This window comes from Bos indicus, chromosome 10, assembly GCF_029378745.1.
Source record: "Bos indicus isolate NIAB-ARS_2022 breed Sahiwal x Tharparkar chromosome 10, NIAB-ARS_B.indTharparkar_mat_pri_1.0, whole genome shotgun sequence".
Classification (NCBI taxonomy): Eukaryota; Metazoa; Chordata; class Mammalia; order Artiodactyla; family Bovidae; genus Bos; species Bos indicus.
Window position 1 is genome coordinate 72,744,608 of NC_091769.1, and position 24,674 is coordinate 72,769,281.

Here is a 24,674-nt window from a genome sequence, read left to right on the forward strand (position 1 = left end):
AAGGAAAGTTATGACCAACCTAGACAGCGTATTCAAAAGCAGAGACATTACTTGGTCAACAAAGGTCCGTCTAGTCGAGGCTATGGTTTTTCCAGTAGTCATGTATGGATGTGAGAGTTGGACTGTGAAGAAAGCTGAGTGCCGAAGAATGGATGCTTTTGAACTGTGGTGTTGGAGAAGACTCTTAAGAGTCCCTTGGAGTGCAAGGAGATCCAACCAGTCCATCCTACAGAAGATCAGTCCTGGGTGTTCATTGGAAGGACTGATGTTGAAGCTGAAACTCCAATACTTTGGCTACCTGATGGGAAGAGCTGACTCCTTTGAAAAGACCCTGATGCTGGGAAAGATTGAGGGCAGGAGGAGACGGGGACGACAGAGGATGAGATGGTTGGATGGCATCACCGACTCAATGGACATGGGTTTGGGTAGACTTAGGGAGTTAGTAGGAGAAGGCAATGGCACCCCACTCCAGTACTCTTGCCTGGAAAATCCCATGGATGGAGGAGCCTGGTAGGCTGCAGTCCATGGGGTTAAAAGAGTTGGACATGACTGAGGGACTTCACTTTCCCTTTTCACTTTCATGCATTGGAGAAAGAAATGGCAACCCACTCCAGTGTTCTTGCCTGGAGAATCCCAGGGACAAGGGAGCCTGGTGGGCTGCCATCTCTGGGGGTCGCACAGAGTCAGACACGACTGAAGTGACTTAGCAGTAGCAGTAGCATGGAGTTAGTAATGGACAGGGAGGCCTGGCTGCTGCGGTTCATAGGGTCGCAAAGAGTCAGACATGATTTAGCAACTGAAGTGGAACTGGAACATAAATGATACTATTTTTAATTTCAGATTGCACTTGTTCTTTGTTGGGGTATATAGGAAAGCGATAGTCTTTTGTATATTGTATTCTGCAACCTTGCTATAATTATAATGGATTATTATTTCTAAGAGGTTTTTTTTGTTGTTGATTCATTTGGATTTTCTGTATAGACAATCATGTCATCTGTATGCAAAGAGAGCTCTGTGTTTTTCTTTGCAATCTGTCTGTCCATTATTTCCTTTTCTTGTCTTACTACATCAGCATAGACTTCTAGTGTCATGTTGAAAAGGAGTAATGAGAGGATATAGTCTTGCTTTGTATTTGATTTTAGTTGAAAAATTTCTAGTTTCTCACTGTTAAGTACGATGTTAGCTATAGGTTTTTTGTATCTAGTCTTTGTCAAGATTTTTAATTGACTTGTTTGCTTTTGAAAATGTAAAGAAACAAGTTGATTGAAAATCTTGACAGAGGAATATAAGTGGTTAAATATTCTTGATAGAAAAAAGAATCTAAAAATAAGTTTTTCAGAGAGGAAAGAGGGCCGGCACCATTCTGGTTTTTAAAAAACAAAAGAAAACCATAAAAACATCTTTAGGAATGGGTAGTAACCAAGGATTTAGGCTTTTTCAGCAAATTTTCCTATGTTCTGCAGAATACAAGATTTTGTTTGAAAAAGTTCCTAGCACTCTTGGAGGCAAAAGATTGCCCACATAACTGTCTTTTGGTTGCTGTGTTGCCAGATGAAGTGAACTAGCAATTAGGAATGTTTTCTTCTTTTTTTTTTTTTTTTCTTCTTTTTTTACAAGATTAGTTTTCATGTATATAATTTGAACATACATATTTTGTAAATGTGTAGAAAAATATCTGGCCACGTAAATGCCGAACTTGACAGTTGTATATAACGTGTAGGAAGTAAGATGTAGAAGAGAAGGAAGTAGCACTTTGAGTTTTTTCTCTACATACTTCTATATTTGAACTTAAAAAAAATAATTATTTGTTCTTTTAACAATTAAAATCAGAAAGGGAAAAGTTGTATGGGTCATAGATTATTTAAAATATTTTTAATGCTACTGAAATCTTTATCATTTAGATTAGAATCCTTATGATGCAGATTAGAATTGGAGATGTAGAACAAACTGTGGTAACAAATAATATGTCCGAGATTACAATATGACTTTCAGAAATACTGAAGTGTTTTTATTACCTTTTTAACTGAATTATTGAATGGGTCTACTCTCCAAGACCTTGAAATACTATATGGAATATTGATTTCTGTATACTAGCTCAATGATTTTGAGTATTTCAGATAGCTCCTTGCCTATAAACATCCTTATCAGTGTAGTTATATAGTGTGCTCATTTTCTTTTCTTTTTTTTTTTTTGAAGTAAAAAAGGGTAGCTTTATTACTTTGCCAGGCAAAGGGAGACACATGAACTCCAACCTTAAAAAGCCATGTGTCCCAACCCCAGAGGTTTTGATGAAGGGTTTCATAACAATGGTTCAAGACAAAATTAGGGTATGTATAGGGCCTGCACTCTAAAGTGTGCTGTTTCAGCTTCTCTGTTTGGATTTAATTTGCTCCAACCACAAAGATTAGGAGAAATGTACCACTCCCAATTTTCCTAATCCCAAGTGAATTTTCTGGGGTTTTGTTGATCTTGAATAATGATGACTGTGAGCTCTGTTCTCCCTTTTAGGGAGTTTTTGCCTGTATTTTTCGATGATTCTCTCCCTGCCCCCATTTTAATATAGAAACATGCCAAGGTCAATGTTAGTGTTTTACTAATAACCAACCTTAAATATTCTTATTTCTCTGTATCATTCTTTCCATTAGTGAACTACGTATTTGGAGGAAATCAACCTTTCCCTTACTTATTAGAATTTGTCTTTTTCTTTCTGTTATATATGTATATTTTTGGTGATATAGAACAAGATAGGTCAAATTCTTGCCTTCCAGTCTAATGCCGGTTACACATAAATAAATAAATAACTTCAAATAATGCTAAGAAAGGAATGATTAGGGTTGGTGTGGCCCTTATATACTGTGTTGGGCAGTATTACAGCTAGAGGACTACATACCAGTATGTTTAAATGTTTAAAAGTTATAAATCAAGTGACATCTTCTTAGTTACAACACTGCATCCTGAGTTCCCAGGAGCCTGTATCTTTAAGGCCCACAAGGCTGAAGCTGCTGCTTGCTCCTGGTCAGCTTTTTACTTGTTAATCTGATTAGTAGGATGGATCTGCTCTGGCTGTGCAGGGATGATGGGGTGGTGCCTGGACTCCTCTAAAACAATATATGAACTGACACTGTCAGTTCCCCCAGGAATCTCCTACAGAGTTAACCTTGCCAACTCCTTTCTTTTCAAACTGAAGACTTCTAAAGAAGTTCTAAGCTCTTCCCCAAATTGTACTAGCCAAGAAGAGAGGAAAGAAGGGATGCAGGTATTTGGGAGATTTGGCTTGCCTGGGTAATCACTTTGGTGGATTTAGGGCAGCCAGCTTTAAATGATTAAAAATTATATAAGTAGCCACTCTTTCTGATATTTTCAGGGCAGAAGCTGTGGTGATTTTTTCTCCTTTGTGCACATATACGGGGTCAGTCTCAGTTCTTTATCCTCTGCCCTGAGGGGCCTCCTTCAGCCAGCACTTCTCTCCCTTTTGAGTAACTTCCACTGACTCAGTTGCTTACTGAACTTTAAAGAACTTCCTTACCAGGCTGAAAGTAGGGGAAAGGTCTTCATTTTAGTGATTATGGTATGCAGGGTTCTCTAAAGTGCAGGTCCCTGCCAGGTCTGAGGGTGATACTGGTCTGAGAGTGGACTTGATCCTGGTTTGCTCTTTTGTATGCTCTTTGACTTCTCCCTATCCTGCTATCTGAATCCTCCTAGATCCTAAATCAATTTTCCAAAATTTGTGTATTTTTTTCATTTGTAAGATTATACTGGTGAACCTTGGACCACCTATGTCTGAAGTAGGCTCTAAATGAAAATGCTTTTTTCCTAAAGGTTTTCAATAAAAATTTTAGGTAGTAATGATTAATTTTCCTGTGCCTCCTCTCCCTCAAATGAACACCAAAACTGGAAAAAGGCAAACTGTATACAGACTTATTGCCAATTTGAATACTAGCTTAAAAGTTATGTTGTATTTCTCTCCTTACAGCTGTGAAAGTTGTGTGGATTTACTCTTTGTGAGAGGAGCTGGAAACTGTCCTGAGTGTGGCACTCCACTTCGAAAGAGCAACTTCAGGGTACAGCTCTTTGAAGATCCTACTGTTGACAAGGAAGTTGAGATTCGGAAAAAAGTGCTAAAGATGTAAGTGTTAATGCTTGAATAATTCAGTTCACAAAGATTTTGACAGTTATTTCTATAATTGATGTAATTATTTACTTGTAGAAATGTGGACAGTTTGGCGAGTAAGTATAAATTGATGTATGGATTTGTTCAATGTTAAAAATTTATTAAGCTCTTTGAGAACTCAATAATATTATCTAACCTTTGTTAGAGAAGAGTAAATCTTTTTTATTGAAAAATAGTTATTTTTTATTTTTAGCTGCTCTGTGTGGCTTGCAGAATCTCAGTTCTTGACCAGGGAATGAACCTGGGCCACAGCAGTGAAAGCCTAGAATCCTAACTACTAGGCCACCAGAGAACTCCCGAAGAGTAAACCTTCTGAATTCATGGCTTCACAATTTATTTGCTTTATTTATTCTTTAATGTACTTAGTAAATATATATTGAGAACCTACTCTGTACAAACAGTGTTATGCATATTAGGCCTTAAGTACGAAATGGCTTCCCAGGTGGTGTAGCGGTAAAGAATCTGCCTGCCAGTACAGGAGACATAAGAGACTTGGATTCCATCCCTGGGTTGGGAAGATCCCCAGGAAACTCACTCCAGTATTCTTGCCTGCAAAGTCCCAGGGACAGAGGAGCCTGGCAGGCTACAGTCCATGGAGTTGCAAGGAGTCGGACATGATTGAGTGACTGAGCGTGCGTGCGTGCGCACACACACACACGTAATAGCTACATACCTTGCTGTTGTAATGCTTACAGTATAGTAGCTTGGATAGCATTAAAATAGGCAAACAAAACAAATACGTGATTATAAATTGGGAAAAATGCTGTGAAGTTAGGGACTAAATATTGTTGTGAGTTAGTGATGTTAGATAAGACCCGAGGAGGTAACATCTGTTATTGAAAGCTATTAGAGAAAATTAGGGTTAGCTACAATTTGACTGTGTGGATCACAATAAACTGTGGAAAATTCTGAAAGAGATGGGAATACCAGACCACCTGACCTGCCTCTTGAGAAATCTGTATGCAGGTCAGGAAGCAACAGGTAGAACTGGACATGGAACAACAGACTGGTTCCAAATAGGAAAAGGAGTACGTCAAGGCTGTATATTGTCACCCTGCTTATTTAACTTATATGCAGAGTACATCATGAGAAACCCTGGACTGGAAGAAACACAAGCTGGAATCAAGATTGCCGGGAGAAATATCAATAACCTCAGATATGCAGATGCCACCCCACTTATGGCAGAAAGTGAAGAGCAACTAAAAAGCCTCTTGATGAAAGTGCAGGTGGAGACTGAAAAAGTTGGCTTAAAGCTCAACATTCAGGAAATGAAGATCATGGCATCTGGTCCCATCACTTCATGGGAAATCGATGGGGAAACAGTGGAAACAGTGTCAGACTTTATTTTCTTGGGCCAAAATCACTGCAGATGGTGACTGTAGCCATGAAATGAAAAGACGCTTACTCCTGGGAAGGAAAGTTATGTCCAACCTAGATAGCATATTGAAAAGCAGAGACATTACTTTGCCAACAAAAGTTTGTCTAGTCAAGGCTATGGTTTTTCCAGTGGTCATGTATGGATGTGAGAGTTGGACTGTGAAGAAGGCTGAGCGCCAAAGAATTGATGCTTTTGAACTGTGGTGTTGGAGAAGACTCTTGAGAGTCCCTTGGACTGCAAGGAGATCCAACCAGTCCATCCTGAAGGAGATCAGCCCTGGGATTTCTTTGGAAGGAATGATGCTAAAGCTGAAACTCCAGTACTTTGGCCACCTCACGTGAAGAGTTGACTCATTGGAAAAGTTGACTCTGATGCTGGGAGGGATTGGGGGCAGGAGGAGAAGGGGACGACAGAGGATGAGATGGCTGGATGCATCACTGACTCGATGGACATAAGTTTGAGTGAACTCCGGGAGTTGGTGATGGACAGGGAGGCCTGGCATGCTGCGATTCGTGGGGTCGCAAAGAGTCGGACACAACTGAGTTACTGAACTGAACTGAACAATTTATTTTGATACATCTCTCTGTGTGTATATGGGTACATAAATATTTCTAGTGTTCTTTTTCTCTTATTTAATTTTTTACTTTTTGTTGATAGTTTTGAATTTTATCTCTCCTTTTGCTGTAAGCCACCTTATTACTTTTTAGGTTATGGTTAGAATTAATATGTATCTAGGTGGTCTACATTTCAACTTTGTTCACCGGTTTTTTAGCAGCATCTTTCTGGGTACTTTATCAATAATCCAAGTTGCTCTTTTATTTTTTGGATTACTTCTTAGAGATAGTCTCTCTTAGATTCTTTTTGTTTTTTTGTTTATTTTAAATTTATTTATTTATAACTGGAGGATAGTTGCTTTATCATGTTGTGTTGGTTTCTGCCATATATCAACGTAAATCAGCCATAGGTAGGTTCTCTTAGATTCTTATCTTTTATCATTAAGCCCTTTGATTTTCTAATTTTTCACAGGCACATTACATTATTTATACATTTTTTTCTTTCTTTTTTGCCATGTGAGATCTTAGTTCCTCAGCCAGGGATCAGATCTGTGCCTCCTGTATTGCAAGTGCAGAGTCTTAACTCTTGGGCCACCAGAAAAGTTTCACATTGTTTATAACTTGTCTGTATCTAGCATTCTTTAGATTATAACGGTCATGAAAAATAGGAAGGTGTCCTCTTTCTGGAAATTAGTGAATCTGTTTATTAGAAGTAAACGATATAAAAAACCAAATATTCCAATGATAGACCTGTTGAAGCTCATCTCCCATTTCTTCAGTGTTCTAATTTCTTTATTTTTCCCTTGTCTTAGGATTTTACATATTGTACCATTCTCTTCACTCTACTCCTTCTCTGTAGTCAAAAGAATTTAAAAACAACATTCTTGGTCTAGTTACAAACCTGGTGTCAAGAAAACTGTTTTACACCATAAGCAGTTCTTTTTTATTTATCATGTATGAATTAGGTAAGAACAAACCAGTTAGATGATATTAAAAGCAAGTGATATGTAATATGTTCATTTTTTTCTTCTTAAAGATACAATAAAAGGGAAGAAGACTTTCCTAGTCTAAGAGAATATAATGATTTCCTGGAAGAAGTGGAAGAAATTGGTATGTATTTAATGCTTGTACTTTGGTATGCTAGCCTGTATGCTTTTATCTTTTAGATGCCTAAGAGAATATTTCATATAAAAGTCTCTGACAAATTTTGTTGTGGTAGTTGATGTTTACCTAATTACTTTCCATTGTACCTAAAAGACATACTTAAGTAATAAACATTTTGTCTTAGGAAAAATATGATGAATAGAGGTACTACTCCTTTATAGCTGGAAAGAAAGGTATATATATGTGTATATATTTTCTGTATGTTGATGATGTATTAGAATAAATGAGAACAATACTCAGTTTTAAAAAATAGAATTTCCATTATCTGTATCCATGGTGATTAAAGCCATAAGTTGTTTATTCACCATTTATGATTCTGTGCATGCACTAATTTGAAAATACTATGAAATAGTTGAATGTTGAAGTGACATTCTGTTATTCAGTGTTACTGTAGAATCAGAAGGTAGAGTAATCTTGGTGCTTATTCTTTCTCTTGTGATTTGTCTAAACGAAGCTTTCATCAAAAGAAAGCATTGTTTCTGTTTTTTTTCATTTAAAAATTTATTTATTTTTAATTGAAGGATAATTGTTTTACAGTATTGTGTTGGTTTCTGCCATACATCAACATGCATCAGCCATAAGTATACATATGTCCCTCCTGTTTCTGTTTTCTTAAATAAGATTTTAGAGATGGTACAAAGTCTGAAATTTCTAAAACATCAGTTAAACTTGCCATAATTATTCAGGGCATCAGAGGGCAAACACACTGAAACCATACTCACAGAAAACTAGTCAATCTAATCACACTAGGACCACAGCCTTGTCTAGCTCAATGAAACTAAGCCATGCCCGTGGGGCAACCCAAGACGGGAGGGTCATGGTAGAGAGATTCGACAGAATGTTGGCCATTGGAGAAGGGAATGGCAAACCACTTCAGTATTCTTGCCTTGAGAACCCCATGAACAGTATGAAAAGGTAAAATGATAGGATACTGAAAGAGAAACTCCCCAGGGCAGTAGGTCCCCAATATTCTACTGGAAATCAGTGGAGAAATAACTCCAGAAAGAATGATGGGATGGAGCCAAAGCAAAAACAATACCCAGCTGTGGATGTGAGTGGTGATAGAAGCAAGGTCCAATGCTGTAAAGAGCAATATTGCATAGGAACCTGGAATGTCAGGTCTATGAATCAAGGGAAATTGGAAGTGGTCAAACAAGAGATGGCAAGAGTGAATGTCAACATTCTAGGAATCAGCGAACTGAAATGGACTGGAATGGGTGAATTTAACTCAGATAACCATTATATCTACTACTGCGGGCAGGAATCCCTCAGAATAAATGGAGTGGCCATCATGGTCAACAAAAGAGTCTGAAATGCAGTACTTGGATGCAATCTCAAAAATGACAGAATGATCTCTGTTCGTTTCCAAGGCAAACCATTCACTATCACAGTAATCCAAGTCTATGCCCCAACCAGTAACGCTGAAGAAGCTCAAGTTGAACGGTTCTGTGAAGACCTACAAGACCTTTTAGAGCTAACACCCAAAAAAGATGTCCTTTTCATTATAGGGGACTGGAATGCAAAAGTAGGAAGTCAAGAAACACCTGGAGTAACAGGCAAATTTGGCCTTGGAATACGGAATGAAGCAGGGCAAAGACTAATAGAGTTTTGCCAAGAAAATGCACTGGTCATAACAAACACCCTCTTCCAACAACACAAGAGAAGACTCTACACATGGACATCACCAGATGGTCAACACTGAAATCAGATTGATTATATTCTTTGCAACCAAAGGTGGAGAAGCTCTATACAGTCAGCAAAAACAAGACCAGGAGCTGACTGTGGCTCAGACCATGAACTCCTTATTGCCAAATTCAGACTTAAATTGAAGAAAGTAGGGAAAGCCACTAGACCATTCAGGTATGACCTAAATCAAATCCCTTATGATTATACAGTGGAAGTGAGAAATAGATTTAAGGGCCTAGATCTGATAAATAGAGTGCCTGATGAACTATGGAATGAGGTTCGTGACATTGTACAGGAGACAGGGATCAAGACCATTCCCATAGAAAAGAAATACAAAAAAGCAAAATGGCTGTCTGGGGAGGCCTTACAAATAGCTGTGAAAAGAAAAGCGAAAAGCAAAGGAGAAAAGGAAAGATATAAACATCTGAATGCAGAGTTCCAAAGAATAGCAAGAAGAGATAAGAAAGCCTTCTTCAGCGATCAATGCAAAGAAATAGAGGAAAACAACAGAATGGGAAAGACTAGGGATCTCTTCAAGAAAATCAGAGATACCAAGGAACATTTCATGCAAAGATGGGCTTGATAAAGGACAGAAATGGTATGGACCTAACAGAAGCAGAAGATATTAAGAAGAGATGGCAAGAATACACAGAAGAACTGTACAAAAAAGATCTTCACGACCCAGATAATCACGATGGTGTGATCACTGACCTAGAGCCAGACATCCTGGAATGTGAAGTCAAGTGGGCCTTAGAAAGCATTACTACGAACAAAGCTAGTGGAGGTGATGGAATTCCAGTTGAGCTATTCCAAATCCTGAAAGATGATGCTATGAAAGTGCTGCACTCAATATGCCAGCAAATTTGGAAAACTCAGCAGTGGCCACAGGACTGGAAAAGGTCAGTTTTCATTCCAATCCCAAAGAAAGGCAATGCCAAAGAATGCTCAAACTACTGCACAATTGCACTCATCACACACGCTAGTAAAGTAATGCTCAAAATTCTCCAAGCCAGGCTTCAGCAATAGGTGAACCGTGAACTTCCTGATGTTCAAGCTGGTTTTAGAAAAGGCAGAGGAACCAGAGATCAAGTTGCCAACATCTGCTGGATCATGAAAAAAGCAAGAGAGTTCCAGAAAAACATCTATTTCTGCTTTATTGACTATGCCAAAGCCTTTGACTGTGTGGATCACAATAAACTATGGAAAATTCTGAAAGAGATGGGAATACCAGAACACCTGATCTGCCTCTAGAGAAATTTGTATGCAGGTCAGGAAGCAACAGTTAGAACTGGACATGGAACAACAGACTGGTTCCAAATAGGAAAAGGAGTATGTCAAGGCTGTATATTGTCACCCTGTTTATTTAATTTATATGCAGAGTACATCATGAGAAACGCTGGACTGGAAGAAACACAAGCTGGAATCAAGATTGCCGGGAGAAATATCAATAACCTCAGATATGCAGATGACACCACCCTTATGGCAGAAAGTGAAGAGGAACTCAAACGCCTCTTGATGAAAGTGAAAGTGGAGAGTGAAAAAGTTGGCTTAAAGCTCACCATTCAGAAAACGAAGATCATGGCATCCAGTCCCACCACTTCATGGGAAATAGATGGGGAAACAGTGTCAGACTTTATTTTTTTGGGCTCCAAAATCACTGCAGATGGTGACTACAGCCATGAAATTGAAAGACGCTTACTCCTTGGAAGGAAAGTTATAACCAACCTAAACAGCATATTAAAAAGCAGAGACATTACTTTGCCAACAAAGGTCCGTCTAGTCAAGGCTATGGTTTTTCCAGTGGTCATGTATGGATGTGAGAGTTGGACTGTGAAGAAGGCTGAGCGCCGAAGAATTGACGCTTTTGAACTGTGGTGTTGGAGAAGACTCGTGAGAGTCCCTTGCACTACAAGGAGATCCAACCAGTCCATTCTGAAGGAAATCAGCCCTGGGTGTTCTTTGGAAGGAATGATGCTAAAGCTGAAACTCCAGTACTTTGGCCACCTCATGCGAAGAGTTGACTCATTGGAAAAGACTCTGATGCTGGGAGGGATTGGGGGCAGGAGGAGAAGGGGACAACAGAAGATGAGATGGCTGGATGGTGTCACTGAGTTGATGGACATGAGTCTCAGTGAACTCTCGGAGTTGGTGATGGACAGGGAGGCCTGGCGTGCTGCGATTCATGGGGTCGCAAAGAGTCGGACACGACTGAGCGACTGATCTGGTCTGAATCTAGGTTTGGAAATAATACAGAAGTTATAGACTATGAAAATTAGAACAAGCCCAAGAGAATTAAATAATTATCTTTTTATTCTTTTCTCAAACCTGAGAGCCAAGCTATACTCATATTATTTCTTAAAATAGAATTATAATAAAATTTATTATTCTGTAAAATATTTATATTGTACATTTTTTAGACAATTCAAATTTCTGAGGAATAGAGTATTCTAATTCTTTTTATTTCTTTATTAACTGAGAAAAACTCAAAACCTTTTATTTCGACTGTTGTTGAAACTTTTCTAAAATAGCTGTTTATTTATTATATCATAGTGAGTAGCACATACAGAACACAATTTAGCCTTTTTTCTGATATCTTTTAGTGCCTTGGAACCATTGCTTTTTTATTCTAATTGTATTCATTGTACTTTGTATGTAATAGCAACCCTGAATGGCTATAGATTTTAGCTGAAAAGATGATAATTTGGGGAGTGCTAAGGTAAAGCAGAAAAGTTAGGATATAGACTGAGAAGATGAACTGAAAACAAATTTGCAAAAATGGGCAAGTGTGCAGGTATGTAGAAATCTGGCTATACTTAGATATTTGGTTTCGGACAGGCATTTGGACAACAAGCAGTAAGACATTCAGCTTACATTTGTTCTAAAGGTAATGTGACTAGTCAAAAGTCTAGTCAGGCAATGAAGGGAGAGGAGATTACAGGTGTCACAGAGCAAGTTGAATACATGGTCACAAATCCAAGCAGTCAGGTAAGATAAATAAATTGATAGACCAAGAAGGAGGGGAAGGTGGAATCTTGATTCTGGAACAAGATTTTGGTTGAGCCATGATTTTGAAACTACATTTTTGGTTTTTTTTTGCTGTGACATTATTTAATTTGGAGATGTGAACCACCTGAGGGCCTGTAGGTAAAATCATGGCCAGAAGTGGGAGGTAGGAGTGACAGGTAAGAACAAGTCTGAATATTAGGGCTTACAATACTGTCATTTTTTTCTTTATTAGATAAGGAAACTAGCCCAGAACATTTAATTTGAAAGTGATTCTGCTAATATGTATATTCATGAAGGACTAACTTTAGTTGCACTATGTTGACACTCTCTTAACCAAATTCTGCTTAGTTGACTTATTGGCGTAACTGATATTTCCCAGTCCCTCTATAACATGAACTGACTGATGATTGAAGCATAATCAATGCATAATGTATCCTGTCCATTAGAAGATGTCTTTAAGTATACTTCTGTACTTCTCTCACCAGTTCAGTTATATATAAAGTTGATTGCATAGGTTATCAAACCTTCTTATGCCGGTTATACTTTTTAATTGTAATTAATTTAAGTAGTTTGTAAGACTGGAAAAATTATAGAACTTTAGAAGGATTCTATTTCTGAAGTCCTTGGTCCACTTGAAAAAAATGGGAACTGAACAATATAGATAACACTTACGGTTTATACAAGAAGGAAGCAGAATTCCCATTAAAAACTGTACCTTAACTGTATGTTATTACATTAGAGAGTGACTGTACACTTAGTGCATATGCTTTAAGTTAAAGTGTTCAAGGAGTGTGTATATGTTTCACCTCTTTGGCAGACTTTTAAAAGTAATCCACTACTGATCCCGATCATGTTGGACAAAGAGCAACTAGTTCTTTTGCATTTGAAAATATTGATGAAGTTTGGGACCTGGCCTCATGGATTCATAGTTTATTTTCTGAACTTCAGGTCAATTCAGCAAATATTGTTCTCTGTGAATTATTTACTTGCTCAGAATGTGTGACCTTTGTGTTCAATAGGTTCATATTCTAAAGAGGAAGATAATTATGAAATTATAATTTAATGTGAAGGTATATGGGCATTTATTTATAAAGTATTTCAGGAATATAGATAGCAAAACAATTCAGCATTAGAAAGTAGAGGTAAAGTTTGAACCACAGAACACACAATCTTAAAAGATGAATAGTTTACCAGGTAGAAAGAGGATGGAAGAAAGTTTGTAGCAAAGACAAAGTCACAGAAATACATGTTGAGCATGTTGGATAATGTAACAAGTGTTAATCTGTTATAGGGAGATAGAACCAGGGGAGTGACTAACAGACTGGACCTCGGTTAATGAGGGCTTTGTAAGCTAGACTGTAAGGGTTAAGATTTTATTCCGTGGCTAGTAGAGAGGCAGCAGAATATTGTGGTGAAAGTGAAAACTGAAAGTGAAAGTCACATGCACAACTCACTCATCTCACATGCTAGTAATGCTTAAAATTCTGCAAGTCAGGCTTCAACAGTACATGAACCATGAACTTCCAAATGTCCAAGCTGCTTTTAGAAAAGGCAGAGGAACCAGAGATCAAATTTCCAACATCCGTTGGATCATCGAAAAAGCAAGAGTTCCAGAAAATCATCTACGTTTGCTTTATTGACAATACAAAGCCTCTAACTGTGTGGATCATAACAAACTGTGGAAAATTCTGAAAGAGATGGGAATATCACACCACCTGACCTGCCTCTTGAGAAATCTGTATGCAGGTTAGGAAGCAACAGTTAGAACTGGAGATGGAACAACAGACTAGTTCCAAATAGGAAAAGGAGTATGTCAAGGCTATATATTGTCAAGCTGCTTGTTTAACTTATATGCAGAGTACATCATGAAAAATGCTGGGGTGCATGAAGCAGAGGCTGGAATCAAGATTGCCAGGAGAAATATCAATAACCTCAGATATGCAGATGATAGCACCCTTATGGCAGAAAGCCTAGAACTACAGAGCCTCTTGATGAAAGTGAAAGAGGAGAGTGAAAACGTTGGCTTAGAGCTCAGTATTCAGAAAATTAAGATCATGGCATCTGGTCCCATCACCTCATGGGAAATAGATGGGGAAACAGTGGAAACAGTGACAGACTTTATTTTTTGGGGATCCAAAATCACTGCAGATGGTGACTGCAGCCATGAAATTAAAAAGACACTTGCTCCTTGGCAGTAAACGTATGACGGACCTAGACAGCATATTAAAAAGCAGAGACATTACTTTGCTAACAAAGGTGCGTCTAGTCAAAGCTGTGGTTTTTGCAGTAATCACCAATGGATGTCAGAGATGAACTATAAAGAAAGCTGAGTGCCGAAGGATTGATGGCTTTGAACTGTGGTGTTGGAGAAGACTCTTGCACTTCTTGGACTTGAGGGTCCCTTGGACTGCAAGGAATTCTAACAAGTCCATCATAAAGGAGATCATTCCAGAGTTTTCAAAGGAAGGTCTGATGCTGAAGCTGAATCTCCAGTACTTTGGCCACCTGATGTGAAGAACACGCTCATTGGAAAAGACCCTGATGCTGGGAAAGACTGAAGGCGGGAGGAGAAGGGGACAACAGAGAATGAGATGATTGGATGGCTTCACCGACACAGTGGACATGAGTTTGAGTAAACTCTGGGAGTTGGTGATGGACAGGGAGGCCTGGCGTGCTGCAGTCCATGGGGTCGCAAAGAGTTGGACATGACTGAGCGACTGAACTGAACTGAACTTACCGTCTGAGCCACCAGGGAAGAACAAACTAGAATAGGTAGTAACTAAGAGAGATAGTTAAAGGAATGCTCAAAATTCTCCAAGTCAGGCTTCAACAGTACGTGAACTGTGAACTTCTAGATGTTCAAGCTGGTTTTAGAAAAGGCAGAGGAACCAGAGATCAAATTGCCAACATCTGTTCGATCATCGAAAAAGCAAAAGAGTTCCAGAAAAACATCTGCTTCTGCTTTATTGACTATGCCAAAGCCTTTGACTGTGTGGATCACAATAAACTGTGGAAAATTCTGAAAGAGATGGGAATACCAGACCAACTGACCTGCCTCTTGAGAAATCTGTATGCAGGTCAGGAAGCAACAGTTAGAACTGGACATGGAACAACAGACTGGTTCCAAACAGAAAAAGGAGTACGTCAAGGCTGTATATTGTCACCCTGCTTATTTAACTTATATGCAGAGTACATCATGAGAAACGCTGGGCTGGAAGAAACACAAGCTGGAATCAAGATTGCCGGGAGAAATATCAATAAGCTCAGATATGCAGATGACACCACCCTTATGTCAGAAAGAGAAGAGGAACTCAAAAGCCTCTTGATGAAAATGAAAGTGGAGAGTGAAAAAGTTGGCTTAAAGCTCAACATTCAGAAAACGAAGATCATGGCATCTGGTCCCATCACTTCATGGGAAATAGATGGGGAAACAGTGTCAGACTTTATTTTTTTGGGATCCAAAATCACTGCAGATGGTGACTGCAGCCATGAAATTGAAAGACGCTTACTCCTTGGAAGGAAAGTTATGACCAACCTAGATAGCATATTCAAAAGCAGAGACATTACTTTGCCAACAAAGGTCCGTCTAGTCAAGGCTATGGTTTTTCCTGTGGTTATGTATGATTGTGAGAGTTGGACTGTGAAGAAGGCTGAGCGCCGAAGAATTGATGCTTTTGAACTGTGGTGTTGGAGAAGACTCTTGAGAGTCCCTTGGACTGCAAGGAGATCCAGCCAGTCCATTCTGAAGGAGATCAGCCCTGGGATTTCTTTGGAAGGAATGATGCTAAAGCTGAAACTCCAGTACTTTGGCCACCTCATGAGAAGAGTTGACTCATTGGAAAAGTTGACTCTGATGCTGGGAGGGATTGGGGGCAGGAGGAGAAGGGGACGACAGAGGGTGAGATGGCTGGATGGCATCACTGACTTGATGGACGTGAGTCTGAGTGAACTCCGGGAGTTGGTGATGGACAGGGAGGCCTGGCGTGCTGTGATTCATGGGGTCGCAAAGAGTCGGACACAACTGAGCGACTGAACTCAACTGGATTGAACATCATATAAGAAGTGAGTTAAGAAAGTGTAGGCTAGGATGAATTGCAGTATTCTTACCTTGAGCAGTTGTATGGTATTAATCTAGAAAATAAAAATGGGAGAAGTGGCATTATTTTTTACTGTTTTGTTGGGTGGAGAGTATGGAAATGAGGAAAAGACCAGTTTATGCCCTTTTAAGTTTTGTTAGGTTGTGACTCACACCACTTACTTAAGTGTCATTGTTCTGATTGTTATGGTATAAATAAAAGTTTTTTTTTTTAGACTTCCTTTTAAAATCTTGTTTCAGTAGCTGTTTATTTTGTGTCTTATTTCGTTCTTTTAAAGATGATTAGTTAGATGTTTGTGATATCTGTATTTGCTATCTCTGTGTTAATCAAAAGCATGGTTTTCACAACTCTTGGGATAGGTATTTTAATCTGTTTTGCATTTGGAGAGGAGGCACAGAGGGTTTAACTGTTGTTCTGGAGATCACATTGCTAATATATAATGTAGCCAGACTGAACATAGGTTTTCCTAACTTACAGAGCCCATCAAAGTACTTCGTAGTCTCAGAGATTAGTTAATAGTCTGAGTCTAGAATATGGAGTGCTGATTAGTATAGAAGAGTTGGAGAAGACAAAAATCTATATATTGGTGCTATAATTTTGAAGGATCTTAAAGAAGTTTGGTAGGAAGGAAGATAGGAAGGTGCTATTGAGGTTAGAATGAAAAGAATAAAGTTGGTAGGATGGCTAAGGAGTCAGTGTTTGAGGATTTTTAAATTAGGGATCAGTCACTGTTACAGAAATTCATTATGAACCCTTTGAATATGATGAATATAAAAAGTTTAGAGCACTGTAATTTTGAGTAGTGGCATAAAAAATTACAATAGAAGGGGGCACATAGGAAGATGGACTTTCTTATAGCTTTGACAATGGGCCCTTTTCTGTGGTTATGACAATCTAAACATAAAAATTCTTGTTCCTTTTGGCCTCAGGGATTATCTCAAAGTTTTGTCCTTAGTTTCATAATAAACATATTATTCTTTTGGTTTAGGGTATTTTTGTTTTAAAAGGGTGAGAATGTCCTAAGGGCTTTAATTATGAATTCTGGATGTCAAAAAGACTGCAGAATTGCACTTAAATAACATTAAATCTTTCAGAAAATACAGTAGGTTTTTTGTTGGCTTTTAATACTTGACTAAAGACAGGTCAACATCTGAGCTAAGCCAGTAACCAGGATAGATAAAAGCCCAAATAATTGTTATAGAAAATTCTTTTCTTTCTTCTAAGCTCTTATACCCATCTGCTTCATTGTATTATGAATGAGACTCGCCTCATCTGATGTTTTCAAAATTGTAATCCACTTTTAGTGTTTTTCTCGCTCTCTTTGTTTTTTAAAGGAAGAGATTTGTATTACTTATGATTATGGTTTGCATCTATTATATTGTTATTACCTTTGCTTTCTAAATTAAAAAAATGAAATAAACAAATTGGTTATTTGCGTTTCATTAAAATTCATAAAATTTTTAATAAGCATAAAATAGAAATTATCTATAACAGATCAGTTTCACTTATAATTTAACTTTACTGTTCCTAATTTCTGTTTAATGAGAAGTTTTATTCAGCACATTGTCTAGCTTTGTGTTAAACTGTCACTTTTTTTAATTGCTCTAAACATTTTAATAAAGTTCAACATAGGATATCAATTTGATTAACTTTACTTGTCAGTAGATTCATACCATAAGAAACAAAGATTATTTTTTCCCTATAGTTTCTCATTTGCTTACTTTGCCTTTCTAAATAATTCAATTTTGTAATTATAAAGGTCATTTAAATTCAGTCTGTGTTTATAAAGATAATTATAAATATTAGCATTTTGATTTCTTTGTTATTTTAGTGTTTTGGAGATATGATTGATATGCAATATTATATTAGTTTCAGGTGTATAGCTTAGTGATTCCATATTTTTATGTATGATGAAGTGATCATTGCAATAAGACCATTTACCATCCATTACTATAGAAAGTAATTACAGTATTATTGACTATACCCACTCCAGTACTATTGCCTGGAAAACCCCATGGATGGAGGAGCATGGTAGGCTATAGTCCATGGGGTCGCAAAGAGTCGGACACGACTGAGCAACTTCACTTCACTGACTGTGTTCCCTATGTTCACGACATCCCTGTGACGTATAACTTATTTTAAACTGAAGTTTGTACTTCTTTATCCACTTTACCTGTTTCGTCTATCCCTCCCATACCCGTATTGGTTTATTTTTTTTCTCTTGTAATAATTCAGCAAGAATTTCTCGAGCTCTTACCAGATGTTTCTTTTTTTAATAGACTTTATTTTTTAGAGCAGTTTTAGATTCACAGAAAAATTAAATGAAACGTGCAGAGAGTTCCCTTATACCCCTTGTACCTCACATACACACAGACTCCCCCACTATCTGCATACCTACCTGAATGACAAATCTGTTATAATCAATGAACCTACATTAGTATTGTCATCTCCCAAGGTCCATAGTTTACATTAAGGTTTACTCTTGATGTTGTACGTTTTCTGGGTTTGGATATATATAATAGCATGTATCCTCCATTATAGTATTGTACAGAATAGCTTTAGTACCCTGAAACTCCTCTGTGTTCTGCTTATTTGTCCCTTCTTCCCCTCAGTCCTTGGCAACCACTGATCTTTTTACTGTCTCTGTAGTTTTGCTTTTTTTAGAGTGTCCATTGAAATCATACAGTGTGTAGCCTTATCAGTTGCCTTAGTAATACACATTTAAGTTTCCTCTCTGTCTTTTTTATGGTTTGATGTGCTGTGCTCAGTTGTGTCTGACTCTTTGTGACCCCATGGACTATAGCTCGCCAGGTTCCTCTGTCCATGTGATTTTCCAGGCAAAAACACTGGAGTGGATTGCCATTCCTCCTCCAGGGATCTTCCTGACCCAGAGATTGAACCTGCATCTCTGGCATCTCCTGCATTGGCAAGCAGATTCTTTACCACTGTACCGCCTGGGCTAACCCTTTGATAGCTTATATTTGGTGCTTAATAATATCTCATTGTCTGGATATACTCTAGTTTATTTATCTACTCAGACTACTGAAGGACATCTTGGTTTTTTCAGCAATGATGAATAAAGCTGCTGTAAACATTCATAAGCAGGATTTTGTGTGGACATGGTTTTTAACTCCTTTGGATAAATACCAAGGAGTGCAGTTGCAGGAGTGCAGGATTGTATGATAAGAGTATGTTTCATTTTGTAAGAAACTCTCAAATTGCTTTCCAAAGTGCTATGCCATTTTGCATTCCCACTGCAGTGTATGAGTGTTCCTGTTGCTCCACATCCTTGCCAGCATTTGATGTCATCATGTAGGAGCATGGATTAAAGCAGATTATTTAGGGTAGATCAAACCTGCTTATAGGTCAAGCTAGAGGAAGCAGTTGTAAGTAATTGGAGAAGGAATCTAAGGGCTAATAATAGAAGCATAAAGATTAGAGAAATCCAAGGGAGATCTGAATTGAATTACAGAATAGGAGAGACAGTGATGAGGACCCTTATTTAGATGAGCTTATATTAACACTGAAAGGGGTATGGCAGTGGGCGGTACTTTAAAATATGAGTTTATATTCATATAAGTTAAAAACATTTTTTGTCCAGAGAGTTATAATAACCTTTAAATTTACGTATGTAAACTTAAAAGGGAGTTCAGCTCAGTTCAGTCACTCAGTCGTGTTTGACTCTCTGCGACCCCATGAATTGGAGCACGCCAGGCCTCCCTGTCCATCACCAACTCCCGGAGTTCACTCAAACTCACGTCCATTGAGTTGGTGATGCCATCCAGCCATCTCAATCCAGCCATCTCATCCTCTGTCTTCCCCTTCTCCTCCTGCCCCTAATCCTTCCCAGCATCAGAGTCTTTTCCAATGAGTCAACTCTTCGCATGAGGTGGCCAAAGTACTGGAGTTTCAGCTTTAGCATCATTCCTTCCAAAGAACACCCAGGACTGATCTCATTTAGAATGGACTGGTTGGATCTCCTTGCAGTCCAAGGGACTCTCAAGAGTCTTCTCCAACACCACAGTTCAAAAGCATCAATTCTTCGGCGCTCAGCTTTCTTCACAGTCCAACTCTCACATCCATACATGACTACTGGAAAAACCATAGCCTTGACTAGACGGACCTTTGTTGACCAAGTAATGTCTCTGCTTTTGAATATGCTATCTAGGTTGGTCATAACTTTCCTTCCAAGGGGTAAGAGTCTTTTAAATTCATGGCTTCAATCAACATCTGCAGTGATTTTGGAGCCCCCAAAAATAAAGTCTGCCACTGTTTCCATTGTTTCCCCATCTATTTCCCATGAAGTGATGGGACCAGATGCCATGATCTTAGTTTTCTGAATGTTGAGCTTTAAGCCAACTTTTTCACTCTCCTCTTTCACTTAGAGGCATTTGAGTTCCTCTTCACTTTCTGCCATAAGGGTGGTGTCATCTGCATATCTGAGGTTATTGATGTTTCTCCCGGCAATCTTGATTCCAGCTTGTGTCTCTTCCAGTCCAGCGTTTCTCATGATGTACTCTGCATATAAGTTAAATAAGCAGGGTGACAATATACAGCCTTGACGTACTCCTTTTTCTGTTTGGAACCAGTCTGTTGTTCCATGTCCAGTTCTACCTGTTGCTTCCTGACCTGCATACAGATTTCTCAAGAGGCAGGTCAGGTGGTCTGGTATTCCCATCTCTTTCAGAATTTTCCACAGTTTATTGTGATCTACACAGTCAAAGGCTTTGGCATAGTCAATAAAGCAGAAATAGATGTTTTTCTGCAACTCTCTTGCTTTTTCCATGATCCAGAAGGGAGTTAGGCATTTATAATTAAAATCACTTTGGATTAGAATTATAAAAAGATAGTTCTAACTTACTGAAAGTTTATTTCCTTTCTGAACATGTTTCAGTGGCTTCTCTTACTCAGCTATTTCAGTCTTCAGTTTTAGAGCCAGATTATCCTTTACCTTCCCTGTTAGGTTTCGACTCATATATTTCATACTTTTCCAGATCTAGACTATATGGGAAATGATTCAGTCTTAGGTCCAGCTATGTTAAAGATTAGAATAAAACCTGTTTTTGTTGGATAATATTTTTTGTTCCTTTGGATAATTTTTCTGTTTCTGGAGCTTAGATTCTTTTCAGTATTGATTGTGACTAGTGTAGTAGATTAAGACTTACTTTTTTTAAATAAAAAATTTAAGCAATCTTTTTTATACTTTTAAAGTTAAAATGGGCAATATAAAATTCATATCCAATGTGACTATGGCAAGCACACATATTAGATTTTTTGAGGTTATTTAGATCTGTAGGTAGTCTGTGTGATAGTCTGACAGTCTTTCCTTATATTTGGTTCATAAAATCATAGTTGCTGAACTAGAACTAGTTTCTATAAAGTAGGTGGTCAGTAAAAAGACACAAATGGAGCCGTAAGGAATGACAACCTGATGAATTAAGAAATCATTGTGATGAATATTTGGTTTTAATTATCTTTGCAAGATGTATGTTATTTCATGTCACTGTTTCTTTTCTCATGCAGTTTTCAATCTGACCAACAATGTGGATTTGGACAATACCAAAAAGAAAATGGAGATATACCAAAAGGAAAACAAAGATGTCATTCAGAAAAATAAGTTAAAGCTGGTTGGTGCCAAGTATTTTCTTCTTCTTTTGTATTAGAAACTAATGCTTCCACATGATCCTTTAAAAAGCTTTTTCTAAACCTAGTCATATTTACAAAGAATTTAGGTGTAATTAAGTCCAGAAATACTAGTATATTTATATATGCATATAGGTATGAGGCGCATATTACTATAGCAAAAACAGTTTTGATGGCATTGTTAAAATATATTCTATAAAGGAAAAATAATTGTATGCATGCAGAGATTTAATTATCTAACTTACACAGTTTAGCTGTCATTTCTTCAGTATAGCTAGGGTTTCTAGTTTTGGGGAAAGCAGAGGTAATTGTTTTTAAGGTGCTATTCCAGGAATTTGTAATCATTGGTAAAAATGATATAGATATGTTTGGATTACATAGCTTGAATGTTTGGATTACGTAGCTTGTATTTTTGTCTTGTACTTAGATTTACTTGTTATAGTCTTCAAGTGTTTCATTAAGGCACTTCTTTCCTACAATAAAACTCTTGAGGAATTGACATTCTATTCTGTTCATATCCAGCCTGGCTTCCTTAGAAAGGTGTCTCATTTCCGAGAGCATCAGTATGCCATAAAAATTACTCACTTTCCCCAGTAGCCTTCTCTGGGTACATCAGAAGATACATGCATAATAGGTATGCCCGGGTGACTTGTTGCATTAACTGTGTTTAACTTAATAAGGTTGTTCTTTCAAGTGAGTGCTTTTTTCATTTATAGTTTTAAGCTACCAAATCATATTGAGAGTTTAAATGAACGAATGATCTAATTTTAGGCTGGTTATATTATTTTAAAGTAGGAATTTCTAATTAACGAAAACCTTATAATGATAAGTTATTGAATACAATTGACCCTTGAACAACACAGGTTTGAACTGTGTAGGTCCACTTAACACCTGGTTTATTTTCAATAGTGAATACTACTATACCACATGTTGAGATTGAATCCTTGGTTGCAGAACCTCAGACACAGAGGGAACCACTGATAAGGAGTGCAGACTAAACTATACGTGAATTTTCAACTGTGCCAAGGACCAGCATCCGTAATACCTCATGTTGTATAATAATCAACTTGTACTTTGTTTAATGCATGTTACAGTGACTACATTTATTCTTCCTGTTAGCGTTTAGCACCTGAATCTCTTATAACTAAGTGTTTTGGTCAGTAATTCATTATCATTTATTAATGGATCATTCTATGATGAGCATTTTATTAGTGATATGTAGCTATTTGGTGTTGGCATAAATACAGACGTAGGACCATTTTTTAAGATGGTGCAAGTTCATGTATATCAGTAACTACAGTGTCTTTGGGTAGAGCCCAGTTCTGTAGTGGCCCAAGGAATGTGGACTATATGAATGATGTATTTACTATCCTGAGGTAGCAACTTGCCTTTAATGTCTTTGCGAATGTTAAAGTCTCACTGTTCCAAAAACATCAGAATTGTATCAAAAAAGGGGAAAAAGCTCAATCTCTTGTATAGTTAGGCACATAAGATGACTCATTTCTGACAGAGAAACTATTACTGAGTTTACTGTGGAAGCTGAAGCTGCAACACTTTGGCCAACTGCTATAAAGAGCTGACTCATTGGAAAAGACCTTGATGCTGGAAAAGATTGATTGCAGAAGGAGAAGCAGGTGACAAAGGATGAGGTGGTTGCATGTCATCATCTACTCAATGGACATGAGTTTGAGCAAACTGTGGGAGATCATGAAGGACAGGGAAGCCTGGCATGCTGCAGACCATGGAGTTGCAAAGAGTCAGACATGACTTAGTGACTGAACAACAGCAGCAGCAGCAGCTACAACAAAAACAACATACATTTCAAAATGATCACCATTATAAGTCAAGTTACCATTATGATTGTATGGTCACCATCATGATACAAAGATACTGTATTCTTGTTGACTATATTCCCCCACACTGTGCATTTCGTACCTGTGACTTACTTATTTTGTAAATGGAAGTTCACACTTAATCTTTCTCACCTATTTCTTTCATTCCCTATCCCCTTTCCCCCCAGAAACCTTCTGTTTGTTCTCTGTATCTATGACTGTTTTGTTACTTTTGGTTACTTGTTTGTTTTTTTGATTCCAAATGTAAATGAAATCATACAGTATTTGTCTTTCTTTGACTTTTTAAATTTTAGCATAGTACCATCTAGGTCAATCCAAATGGCAAGATTTCATTCTTTTTTTTTAATGGCTGAGTAATATTTGATTTTATATATTACATCTTTTTTATCCATTCTTCTGTTGATGGGTACTCAAGGTGCTTCTGTTATCTTGGCTTATTTAAATAATGCAGAAATGAATGTTGAGGTGCATATATCTTTTCAAATTAGTGTTTTGCTTTCCTTTGGATAAGAACTCAAAATTGCTTGATTGTATTGTAGTTCTATTTCTGATTTTTTGAGGAACCTTCTTATTTCCATAGTACCTGCACCAGTTTAGATTCCTAGGGTCCCCTTTTCTCCACATCCTTTCCAACATTTGTTATTTGTTTTCTTTTTGCTGATGACCATTCTGACAGATGTGAGGTGATATTATGGTATTCATTTGCATTTCCCTGATGATTAGTGATATTAAGCATTTTTTCCTATGCCTTTAGGCCATCTGTATGTCCTCTGGAAAAATGTCTATTCACGTTCTTTGCCCATTTTTTAATCAGGTTATTTGTTTTTTTGATGTTGAGTTCTATGAATTCTTTGTATATTTTGGACATTAACCTCTTACCAGATTTATTCTTTGCTACCCATGCTACCCATTTGACATGGGTAGATGTCAAAGAGCATATTACCCATGTTGTCTTGTAAGAGTTTTATGGTTTCAGGTCTTACACTTAAGTCTTAAATAATCCCTTTTGAGTTTATTTTTGTTGATAGTGTGAGAAAGTAGTCCTGTTTAATTCTTTCACGTGCAGCTGTCTAGTTTTTCCAACACCATTTACTGAAGAGGCTGTCTTTTTTCTTGTTGTAT

At 37.7% G+C, this 24,674-nt stretch overlaps 1 protein-coding gene across 4 annotated transcripts in view; it reads left to right on the top strand.

The window, feature by feature from the left end:
- Positions 1 to 24,674, top strand: part of MNAT1 (MNAT1 component of CDK activating kinase) — a 210,938-nt gene that overhangs the window by 51,193 nt on the left and 135,071 nt on the right. For all 4 annotated transcript variants that reach the window (XR_011568942.1, XR_011568943.1, XM_070797695.1 and 1 more), the window contains exons 2-4: positions 3,974 to 4,126; positions 7,140 to 7,213; positions 21,580 to 21,683. Coding sequence is in view for 2 of the 4 variants with exons in the window: in XM_070797695.1 (XP_070653796.1) it covers positions 3,974 to 4,126; positions 7,140 to 7,213; positions 21,580 to 21,683 (331 nt within the window). In the remaining 2 variants the exon portion in view is untranslated. The remainder of the gene's footprint in view (positions 1 to 3,973; positions 4,127 to 7,139; positions 7,214 to 21,579; positions 21,684 to 24,674) is intronic.